At 46.6% G+C, this 11732-nt stretch overlaps 2 protein-coding genes across 3 annotated transcripts in view; one reads left to right on the top strand and one right to left on the bottom strand.

Moving 5' to 3' along the window:
- The first annotated feature begins 80 nt into the window (after window positions 1–80).
- On the top strand, window positions 81–2247 carry pgpep1l (pyroglutamyl-peptidase I like). The gene is made up of 5 exons (XM_064312626.1): window positions 81–626; window positions 872–924; window positions 1365–1481; window positions 1704–1930; window positions 2012–2247. Exons 1-5 carry the CDS (start codon window positions 593–595, stop codon window positions 2226–2228), a joined length of 648 nt encoding a protein of 215 aa, XP_064168696.1. The 5' UTR covers window positions 81–592; the 3' UTR covers window positions 2229–2247.
- A 108-nt stretch (window positions 2248–2355) lies between these two features.
- Window positions 2356–11732, bottom strand: part of igf1ra (insulin-like growth factor 1a receptor) — a 100340-nt gene continuing 90963 nt past the window's right edge. For both annotated transcript variants that reach the window (XM_064312622.1, XM_064312623.1), the window contains exons 20-21: window positions 11568–11702; window positions 2356–9887 (exon numbers count right to left, since the gene is read on the bottom strand). In XM_064312622.1, the coding sequence (XP_064168692.1) occupies window positions 9338–9887; window positions 11568–11702 (685 nt within the window). In that variant the 3' untranslated portion in view covers window positions 2356–9337. The remainder of the gene's footprint in view (window positions 9888–11567; window positions 11703–11732) is intronic.

Here is an 11732-nt window from a genome sequence, read left to right as displayed (position 1 = left end):
CTGTCGCGAGGAATAAGGAGGAAGGCGGGACCTTGGCTCACAGATCCCATGTTCCATTCAACTGGGGGCGGGGGGCTTATGAAAAAGCTTAATAAACCTTCTGATGTACCGCACTAGTCCCAAGTGGACCGTTAATGCTGCTACATACGGTAGCGTGTGAAATTCTATTTAAAATCAACCATTTGAATGCTATTTATTCCAGTTGATTAAACATGGGACGTTGACGCATGTAATGCATAGACTATATAGCCTAATCAGTCGTCGATAGGCTACAATGTTCTACAAGTTCTATTTTCTATATATGTTCTATTTTAAATAGGGCTTCAATTAGGCCTATACTACGTACATTAAAATTTCAATTTCCTATATTGCTGGCTAACAAACTAATCACTGTTCTAAGACGCCTAAAAGAATATTGAAGGTCTACACCAACTAAAAGCAAATTCTGTACTTAGGCGTAGTCATTTGATACTTATTCGACTACATTATTGCCTCCCATGAAGACAAACGAAAAGTCGCAAAAGGCAGAAAGAGCAGTTTCCAGTTGCCCCTGCTAAGCAGCGTTGAAAAATAGCTGGACCAGAAGACTAGAATGTCGCAAAGTGAAACCGTGGTGGTTGTAACAGGTACAACGTAGGTTTTAAGAATAAATGCTGTACTAGAGGAGTAATAATATTAGCCTAGAGCAGTAGCCTAATAATAAAATAAGTCAAATGCTTAATTTTGCATCCTGCCATGCTGCATGAAATCACAACGGACTACCAATTTTTACTTCGTCCAGTTCCAGTGTTTACAAATGAAACAGTGTTATACAGTAAACCAATTACGAATAGCCGATATGCTATTCTAAAACCTGTCTATTTCTTTTTAGGGTTTGGTCCTTTCAGGCAATACCTGATTAATCCCAGCTGGCAAGCGGCTCAGGTGAGGTAGAACTGTTGAACTCATATTCAGTTAAAATGTTGGGCTACAGCCACTATATGGAATGTGCTATATAAATAAAGATTGATTGATTGATTATTCAGGTAGCCTACTTAAAATGAATTATGGCGAGGGGTTACATTTGGTTTCACATACGACATAATCGACGACACTTGATCCGCAAGGGTGATGACATGTGCAGGGTAGTTCAGTATCCCAGTTGATAAAATGATTGTGGGGCCCCCTGCTGGCCGAGGACCTCAAAACATCTGAACACGTAATCAGATCTCTAACGACAGAACCAAGCAACAGTCCACAAGTTATTCAGCTTCTAATACTTCTCCCAGCGATTTTGTGCGCGTTATTTCATTTTCTCCACTTCAGTGACTTCCACCGTACGCAGGTGTTGATTTTACCACGCCCTACTTTGCCCCCTCCTTCAGGGCCTTAAGATGTTGGGACTGGGAGAAGGTGTGGAAGTTTACATTAGAGAACTGCCAGTGAGCTATGCTAAAGCCCAGGAGCTTGTATCCAGCATTTGGGAGACGGTAAAGCCAAAGGTAAGTATGCTTGTATTGCCAAATTGTCACGAATGAAGTCTCGGATAGGCTACTTGCATGAAATTTAATCCAGAGCAGGTCTCTTCTTAAGGGACCCAATGTCAGTTTATCCGCACGCAAACATGGCTCTATAATCCAAATGAAAGGTTCGGTTCCGATTTAGTTTTCTTTTTCCATATCGTTAATTTGCAGTCTTCGCATCTTCATGTTGTCTTTGTCAAGTTGGCCGTCCACCTTGGAATTGCACCGGGGTCCAAAGCCGTCACACTCGAACAGAGCGGGAAGAACTATGGCTACAAGGACAGAGACGTGTGTGGCTGCTGTCCCCATGGAAACGTCTGTGTGGAGGGAGGCCCAGACAAACTGGACTCCGTCATAGACATGAAGTTCCTCACCAGACGCCTGAAGGGCATGGGGCTGGATGTTATTTATTCAAGGGACGCAGGGAGGTAAGATGGCGAAACGCGTAATTTCCACGATGAGTCTACGGGGCTGTAGTTCATACAGAACTATTTCTCTGCCACCTGCAGGTACCTCTGCGACTTTGTCTACTACTACTCGCTGCACATTGGAAAGGGAAAGGCAGTATTCATTCACGTGCTAGCATCGGGTAGCCTAGCTACCCCAGACAGGCTCGTGCCGCTGCTGCGCACAGTCATCATAACGATGCTACGTCAGCTGGAGGCCTCCGCGCATCCTGACCATGACCAGCTGCACATGGAGCTTCTTAATGCAGTGTCTACATAAAAATATTGAGTGAACATGATATTATTTAATATGTTGCTTTTATAACATTTTAAAATTATGTTTTTACCATCTCCAAAGTTATACAATATTTCTGAAATGCTAAAAAAAAATTGCGGATAACCATTCGTTGTGTACAGTATTTTTATTTACCCTAGATTTGGGTATTTAAAGACTAGAAAAGAAATGAAACTTATATTCTAATATTTCAGCCTTTCAAAATAGTTTATTTCCCCCGTAATGTAAAGAATCAGAATATATATACAACAGAATATACAAAAACATTTAAAACCTTCTGCATCTACTGAATCATTTAATATAAACACAGGAATTTGAATAATTTATACACAGCAAATTTAGTAACAAATTGGCCATATTCTCTTTATAAAAAAGTAAAAAAACAAAAAGAAAGAAAAGAAAATCAGTTCTGTAACGCTTTCCAGTGGTACAACTGAGAAACACGAAGTGCTGAATTGGTATGTTTAAATAACCTATCAACAAAACCTCAGATATATCAGAACTGGTATTTAAAAAATATCAAAGTTGCTAATAAGCCTGACATGCAAAAACAGTGCTATTATTTCAGGGATAAAATTCTTTGGGAAGCTAGGTTTTAATAACGCTAACTTATTAGCAGTGTTCCTGTGGTGAAATTTGAGGGTTTCACAGAACAGTCAAGGTGTGGAATAAATTTCAGACAGATTTCAGGTATTAAAAACAAACTACTTTCTTTTCTGTGATGACAGCACTGTAGTGTGAGAAAGAAAAGGCCCAAATATGATTAGACACAACGTTTTTTGTTTTATAAAATCAGAAGAGGGCCTGGATATTGAGGCACCATGACAATGGGGGCTGGGGATCGGGGGATGGGCTCTTAACGAAACGTTGAATAAGTGCATCTGATGACCTCAACGTGCGTTTCCTCCCAACATCACCCCCAGTGCCCTGCTCCAACGGCTACTTCTAATCCTACAGCTCCTTTGTGCATTTCATTTTATCAACTCAATCGAACATATTAGAATACAGTATGTACAAAACTTTGACCTCAACAGGCACCTGTTCTGGCACACTTGCTAATTGGTTACCCTGGCTACCCAGATTTACAGCTGCCGATTTGGGAACTCCTGTCCTCCCAAAAGTTTAGGTGTGCAGTTTTGATATTCAGCTACACGTTTGGAAAACTAGGGCTACACCGCTACAATGCTGTGTCAAGCAAGACAGGCATTACAGTGAGACGGCGTATAACCACAGATTCTATGGGCTAACCAGATGGTCAGTTCCATCTTTGGACACGCCTCTTCATTAACATTCGTGAATCACAATACAGGATTAGGAATGTCTGGTAACCCTCCTGTATTTGGGAAGCAGAGAAGATGGAAGGACTCCAGGAGCTGACCATCTGGTTATCTGGTTAGTCAGAATCTGTAGAATAACCATAGATATTCCTATAGATGAACCAGATAGTTGAATCTATATTCTTCACATTGAAAGTACCATTTCCATCCTGTTTTCCAACAGAAAACACCCACATAAGCCAATTGTAATACCATAAGATAATGCCAAAGCCTCCAGCTTTTAAGAAAAAAAGAAGGCAGAAGCAATGTGGGAGTCAGTCTGGTTAGTCTATAGTAATATCTGTGGTACAACTCCACAGAGGTTTATGACACAATGCATCGGTCCAATCAGAGTAATGATGCAACTGAGCTAGCCAATAGAAAAAAAACAGGATGGGAATCTATTCAACTAACAGGTGCCTGTAAAAATCAACCTTCAATGCAAGGCTTCTTTATGTTTTTTTATTCAAAAATTAAGAAAAGAAAATACATTAACTTTATTCAGATATACATAACAAGAAAGACACATAGAGCAGAACAGAAATGAAGTAGAGGTGTTTTGGGGGTGGGGGGTGGGGGGGACAAAAAAAAAACAGATTTCTGATACAGAACTTAAGAGACACAGTACCAGACAAACTGCTTGAAATCAAATCATTTTGATTCAGTGATACGGAGCTAAAAGTTTTGTGAACATAAAAGAAAAAAAAAAAACTGCAACTGAATTAAAACGGTTTCAGTAGATCAAGGCCCCCCAAGCATAAAGGAATGCCAAGCGAAACAAGTGCCTGGAAATTTAAATCTATAAACCTCATGTTCATTATTGCGATTTTATGCATTAATTTATCTAGACCTGAGGTTTGCATATACAACATTCTGAAGAAAATCAACAGTAATAATAATAATAATAATAATAATAATAATAATAAAAATGATTAACTGTATGAGTCAACCTCAAAGTTTACAAAGAGCTGGCAATGTACCGAGCACTATTTTAAATCCTAAAATTGCCCAAAAATTCTGCACATTTTTTGTTCTATTCAGTTTTTCTTCCTTTCGCGACTACCCGTAATGTCCTGGACACTGGTGTCCTTACGTGGGTTGGTGTGTGTGATTGTGTAGCAGGAAGTCTGGCAGCAATCAATGTAAACTGACATTCGCTATGCAGCAGGCCAGCTTTCTGTCCATTTCATCACCGTGAATGAGTAAAAAAAGAAAATAAATAGCAATGATATCTATATTTCTTTTTATTAGACATTAAAACTCGATACACTACACCTAAAAGTGACACACTCACGCCCATACACAAACGCAACACAAGCACAAGGCCTTAGAAAAATTGTGAACAGGTGGTGTTCTTAAAAAAATGTTTTGTTTTTTTTGTGTTTTTGTTGAGTTTTTTTTTTTAGTTTGGACAAGTACCACACATGAGAAAAAAAAGCAGTTGTTTCCAGCAATGTGCCGTTCTACCAACCCAATTTCCATTGCTGTCAAAATTCAGTCCCTGCACCTCCTTCAAATGAAATAAAGAGTACTTAAGTGCCTTTGTTCAAAACGGTCGGTTCTCTTTAGAATTGGACCGCAAACCTTTCTTTCTTCTGCCCATCCTCCCCCAACTGGCATGTCCACCCCCCTCCCCTCCCCAGTTACCTCCAATTCATTAAAGGAGCTCTGTGTCCTTTCTGTCCCTGCTGTACAACTTAAAAACAGGGAGGTAATCCATCTCTTTCACTCCATCTCTCTCTCTCTGTTTGTACAATGCAGGCAGTGTTTCCTGCCCCAATTTTTTGCTCTACCCAATCAAAGCTCTTGCTGCCCTCTTCAAGGTTCAGTTTCAACTGTAAACCCCCCCCCCCCCCAAAAAAAGGAAAAGGAAAAAAAAAACAAAACGGAGTAAGAAACGTAGTGTTTTGTGTAAAATCTGCTGAGAGCAGGGAGCAGCCAGGACCGGCCTGCACTGACGTGAGCAGCAGCATTATTAAACCAGCAGCACACTGATCATCTCCGCGTCCCGCCCCTCCCGAACTGACGAGGATGAGGAGGATGAAGGAGAGGGGCCGTGAGCCCTTGGGGGAGAAGCTCCCACGCGCTCGGGGAGCAGGGCTGCCGAATGGAATGGTTCTTTTTATTAAGGACGATGGATAAGACGCAGTTTAGGCCGAGAGACTGGTTGGAAGAGAGGGAGGAGCATGTTGAATCCTTTAATGGCTCTCTCCCCACAACTAGACTGTCATATGAGGGGGGGAGGGGTCTTTTCCATAGAAACACCCTGCCCCCCCCCCCCCTCAGGAACATGGGTAAGCGGTCCAGAAACCTTTTCCAGAATCCGTTTCTTTTGTCCTGTCAATTCCTGCTGCTCTGTTTCTGAGACAGACTGTAGCTGTGAAAAGCATGCAGCTACATGCTAACGCCAACACGCTACACCTGCCCACAGTATCTGCAGCTCCAGCCTTTGAAACACCGCCTGTAACTGACCCCCGAGGTCAACGCCGACCACCGGCTCCACACCTCTACCACCACCCACCCGTCTGACACACGACCCGTCATCCGCCTTAACGCTCCACCTCTCTTCCACCGACCTTCTTATCCCTAACACGCGCCTTTGTTTTTAAACCCGCCTACGTACCCGCGAGCGCAGACACCCCTGTGAGCCAGCGGCGAGGGCCTCCAGGTCGGGACAGAACCGGAAGGGGAAAGAGCGCGGTGGTGTTCGGCTGGAGACGTGGACAGGCGTAGGGCGTCTCCTTTTCGGTCACCAGATAAGTAACCCATCGCACACCACGCTTCAGGGTGACGCCGACCGCCCGATAGCTACAGGAGTGTCGCCGTCCGTTGAGTTCCAGACTGCTGGCCAAAGAATAGTTTACAGCGGGGCGGGCCGAGGGTCTGTTCTTAATCTGCACGGAGACACTCCGCCCTTCCCCGCAAACCCAAGTGTGTGGAGTGTGTGTGGTTGGTAGTGTTGAGGTTTCTGCTGATACAGAGAACAGCAATGTAGTTCTTACGGGCTAACAGGGGGGGGGGGGGGGGATGTGAGATGTACTTCTTATGCACACGAAAGAGTGAGGTAGATACATGTTTGAAGAATAAAATGCCGCCCCCACTCTGCTTATGAGAATAGCTCAGTTTATAGTCAATCACGGAGCTGTTCTTACAGACTTATACATACTGATATAAAGTGATATGGGGGGAAAAAATCCAACTTAGGAAATGTTATGGGAGGATGAGGGGACGAGGGGACCCACAATGCAACTTTACTGACACAGAAACAGCCTTCAAAGCCCCTGATTCATGATCAACCAGCCAAAGCTTCTTTTCTTAACGTTTAACTGCGAGAGAACGAGAGTGCAGTCTAGTCACTGACACAGAAACAGAACGTGTGCAGAATGTGCGCACCACAACCAGATCCTCCTTTTCTTGGGTGCTGTCAGAATAAAACCCTGGGGGGGGGGACTGGGGCTTGGGCTGAGAGAAGAGTTTAATCGGGGGGGGGGGGGGGGGGGTGGGGGAGGAGAGGAGAAATGGTGAGAACGCTGCAACGGAGAGGAGAGAGAGAGAGAGAGAGAGAGAGAGGAGAGAGACAAACGGAGGACGATAATGCGAATGTACGGAGAGGAGAGTAAAACCTTGTTTTTTTTTTTTTTGACCTGAGACTGAGTCGCGCCCGGGCGGCTGCGCCGGACGCGGTGAGAGAGACGAGCGAGCGGGCGGGGCGAGCGAGCGAGGACGCTACACGCACGCGCTCGCTCACGCCAGGAGCTGAGCTGTCCATACCAACGACAACATCATCAACAATAATAATAATAACAATAATAATAAACACGTACGCTTCTAACAAAACGGAAAGCAAAAGAAAATATACTCATTAAAAAAATAGAAGGCATCGGATCACGTGGCAACAGATATCCTCATCGAGAAAAGGAAAAAAACAAATTTAATATATACGATAAAACTATTTTTTCTTTTTCTTTCTTTTTTTGCGCCAGAGAACAAAGCGTAGGAGAAGGGACCGTAGTGGAAACAGTAAAAGATTAAACCTGAAGGATTTATTTTTAGATTTATATATATATATGTATATTCATATATACATATATATACACACGATGTAGATTACATCCACAAAAGAAAAACAAAGAATAAAATAGCAGCTTCTTTTCTGTACAGACATGAAGATGAACCGTAAAAAAGTTGTATAAAAGTGACACAAAACGATGCGCGTGTGTGTGAATGATCCGCGGTTTGACGTACCCCCCGTGAAAGACCTTTTGTAGAAACTTCCGGACCGTACGGAGAGACTGAAGATGAGTCTAAAAAAAAACCCGCCGCGAGCAGAACCCCGCTCGCTCTCCGCCAGGCTCGTGAGGTTGAGTTTGGTGAGATCCGGCGATCTTTCTTAAAACGCCTCTCTTCGCCCTCGCCGTTTGTTTACGTCCCTTCTGACTGCGACCCCTGCCTGTGTCCGCTGCATCTCTTCGTTTGAATTTTTTTTTTGGACCGTTTTCCTTTCTCGTTTTCAAAGTCTTCAATGGTTCTTTCTTTTGAATCCGCGCTTCCTGTTCGTTTCTGGTTGCCATTCGTCCCCGGATGATGAAATAAATGAGAAGGTGGCCCGCCCACCCTAACCCCACAGAGGAGGGAGGGAGGGAGGGAATAAGAGGAGACACGTTATCTTCTACACGTCGAACGCGACAGTGAAGTTAAAAAAAGAACGCCACAATTTTAAAAAATGACACCAGTGTAAATGCGAGTGTTAGAGCAGTTTCATTCCTTCGATGTTCCGGGTGGTTGGGGCGTGGCTGGGAGGTGAAAAACATCAAAGGAGAGTAAAGTAACAAATTATAAATTATCAAGAGGAAAAAAAATGCATTTGGCAAAAAAAAAAAAAAAACCTAAAAAACCCCTCCCCCTCTCATTTTCCACCCCTGTTATTGGTCAGCGCGCTGGAAGGGGCTGTCTCTCGATTCGCACGCGCTGATGAAGGTCGCTGCGTGAGGAGTAATCCAGGAGGGGGCCAAGATGGCCGACCGGCGCTCCTCCACGCGGTACGAGGTACGTGTCGACAGAGACAGGAACGGGGCAGAGGACCTGCAGGCGAAGTACACAGTGCCCACGAGTATCCACACACGCGCACACACACGCACACACACACACGCACGCACACACGCACACACACGCACACGCACACACACACACACACACACACACTCTTCTGTTGGGTGGAATGGGAGGCCTTTCGTTTTCTCTTATTTGTCCCCCAAATCCCAGCGTCCATCCCATCAGTCTCCAGCGGGGACCCTGTTAGGTGCCTCTGTTTCTTTAAAAAAGTACCAAAAATAACCAAAGAAACAAAATATTCATATATAAAAGGGGTTCTACAAATAGGAGTGGGCGGATCCTCGAGACTGCGGCTGTTGCCGGGCGAATCCCACCTCTGGAGGCGCTCAGTAACGAATAGGTGGGCTGGGTAGGGGTTCTCATTTTTGTTATTGGGCGATTTTGTTTTTTCTTCAGGTTTATTTATTGATCCTCATCGTACTAATGACATAATAATTAGAAAAGACGTGAAAAAGAGCCCACTGAGGTACAGTGGGGGAAGGGGCTCACTCACACAGACGGAGGGGGGCGGGGCTTGTCCTGGATCAGCAGGCGGAGGACTGGGGCAGCCACTCACACGCTGCCCTCAGAGGGAGGGGGCGGGGCTTGTCCTGGATCAGCAGGCGGAGGACTGGGGCAGCCACTCACACGCTGCCCTCAGAGGGAGGGGGCGGGGCTTGTCCTGGATCAGCAGGCGGAGGACTGGGGCAGCGGCAGGGCGCGCTCGTTCTTGCGGCCGCCGTTCATGTGCGCGTAGGGCGGGGCCTCCTCGAAGGCGGGCCGCAGTACCACCGCCGGCCCGTTGGCGGCGGGCGCGTGCCCGGCCCGTTTGTCCGAGGAGGCGGCGCCGGGCGAGGCCGGGGAGGAGGCGCAGGGGGAGGCGGGGCCCGAGGCGAGTGGAGGGGTGGGGTGGGTCCCCGTCGCCGCAGCGGGGGGCGGCTGCTGCTGCTGATGCTGCTGCTGATGCGTGGGGGCGGGGCCTTGCGTGGGGGCGGGCTGCTGAGGGGGCGGGGCCTGGGCTCCCGGGGGCCCGGGGGAGGGGTCCAGCGGCACGCTCTCCATGTTCTCCGTCTCCATGTCCAGCTCCTCGGTGTCGGGCGGCTTGTTCTCCTCGCTGTAGAAGAAGCTCATCTCCCGGAAGGGCGGCTCCAGCTCCTCCTTCAGGCTGCTGATGATCTCCAGGAACGCCGGCCGCATCTTGGGGTTGTACTGCCAGCACATGCGCATCAGCTCGAACCTGCAGCCACATGCACACGCGCACAGGTACACACACACACAACACACAGACACACACAGGCACATACGCACACAAAAAAGCGTGCATGCACACACACATAGTACACAGCAGATACAGACAGACACAGATGCACATGCGTGCACACACACACACACACACACACAGTGGGGGAAAAAGGGAATGGGGTCAGAACAATGTGTAGGAATTTTTCCATGCGTGTATCATTGTGATCGTTAAAATGAGACTAATTCCCCTATTGCTGCCACTGTGCCCTCTTGCCACCAGGTGGCATTGTTCACCACAACTAGAGCCATTAGACTCATGTGACTCAGTCACATGCTTTGTCAACATCTTCAGACATTTCTACATGCACTGCTGCTAGAAGTCAGAACAGTAGAGGCAGTTCAGATTTCTGACACAAAGTAAGGAAAAGCACAACTGATCCTATACTGTATGTACATGTATAAACGTATGTATATGTATATACAGTGCATCGAAAACAGAAGAAACAGCGAGAGATAAACAAACCTCACAGAGGAGAGTTCCATGCAATACGCGATGCAGGCCAGACTCCACACAAACAAGCTAAGAATACCGCTGGAGCCTTCAGAAATGAAAACCTTTGCTTACATGCGTGCGCTCGCAGAGAGAGTAAATGATAGAGAGAGAGACATGAGGGGACACAGAGAGTGAGAGAAAGAGAGAGAGGGACAGAGAGAGAGACAGAGAAAGACTAAGAGAGAGACAGAGAGAGCGAGCGAGAGAGACAGAGAGAGCGAGCGAGAGAGACAGTGAGAGCGAGCGAGAGAGACAGAGAATACACTGGGGGGGGGGGGGGGGGCTAGCGAACAGCCGCGCTTCTGTTCAGGCGGAATCCGTGGCGCTCCTGACTGCTGCGGCTCCCCTGCCGCGCATGGGGGCTGCACTCTGGTGACGGCTAACCTCGGGGACTGCTATATCCATCACTGCTATATGAATCTCACATCAGCGGAGACCGGCAGGGGAAAGAAACTGACGAATCCCTTGAAACGTATACATGCATTATATTAATCTATGAATGAGAGAGGAGCTTCCTCCCTAATGTGGATAACATCCCAACCAGGTTTCCCTGGCTCGTTCTTCTGTCATAAAACAATATTGCGTTTATTTTTATTTTTACGTAATCCTCATCTTAATTCCTTTACCAGCTCATTTTTCGTTTAGAGTTACATGGAAGGTTTCAACATCTAGAGAAAGTTTTTTTTCTGGAAAGTACTGAATAAAGCCATTTAGATTGGTAATGGACAGATTATTATCATGGTTCATTATTGTGAGCTAGCAAACTGGTTCATGCCCACAACAGGGTTAATGGGTCTACACCCACACAACCTCAGTCTATGTCATGAATAACTTTTAACGTATCAGTGTTTTTTAACTAGAATGTGTCATTTGTGAGTCTGTGCATTTGCCTATATGATTGAGTACGTGCATGCTTTAGTATTTGACATTTGGATGCGTGTGTCTGTGCGCGTTCATGTGTGCGTGTGTGAGCGCATGCACCTGTGTGTGTGCGAGCATGCGTTCAGTGCATCATCTGCCGAAATGGACCGGAGACCTAGCGAGAGCCCCCCCCCCCGCCCACAGCAGCGTTAGCGTCGTCATGGCGACAGTGAGGCGGGGCCGAGGGGGGCGGAGACTCACAGCATGTCGGGGCAGTTGTCCGGCTTGTCCAGCAGGCCTCCCTCCATGACGAAGCGCAGCACCTGCTCGTTGGACATGCCCTGGTACGGCTGCTCCGCCAGGGTGGCGATCTCCCACAGCACCACCCCGAACGACCTGCAGGGGGAGACAGAGAGGCTTACACCG

Source organism: Anguilla rostrata, chromosome 16 (genome assembly GCF_018555375.3).
Source record: "Anguilla rostrata isolate EN2019 chromosome 16, ASM1855537v3, whole genome shotgun sequence".
NCBI classification, from domain to species: Eukaryota; Metazoa; Chordata; class Actinopteri; order Anguilliformes; family Anguillidae; genus Anguilla; species Anguilla rostrata.
Note: the sequence above shows the minus strand (reverse complement) of the source record. Positions and strands in the feature narration are given on the sequence as shown.

What these genes read in the sequence shown, in the direction of transcription:
- pgpep1l (XM_064312626.1), top strand. Translation starts at nt 593, where the DNA reads ATGTCGCAAAGTGAAACCGTGGTGGTTGTAACAG. An exon ending in AACCGTGGTGGTTGTAACAG is followed by an intron (nt 627 to 871) that starts GTACAACGTAGG and finishes ATTTCTTTTTAG; the next exon opens with GGTTTGGTCCTTTCAGGCAA. An exon ending in CCAGCTGGCAAGCGGCTCAG is followed by an intron (nt 925 to 1,364) that starts GTGAGGTAGAAC and finishes CCCCTCCTTCAG; the next exon opens with GGCCTTAAGATGTTGGGACT.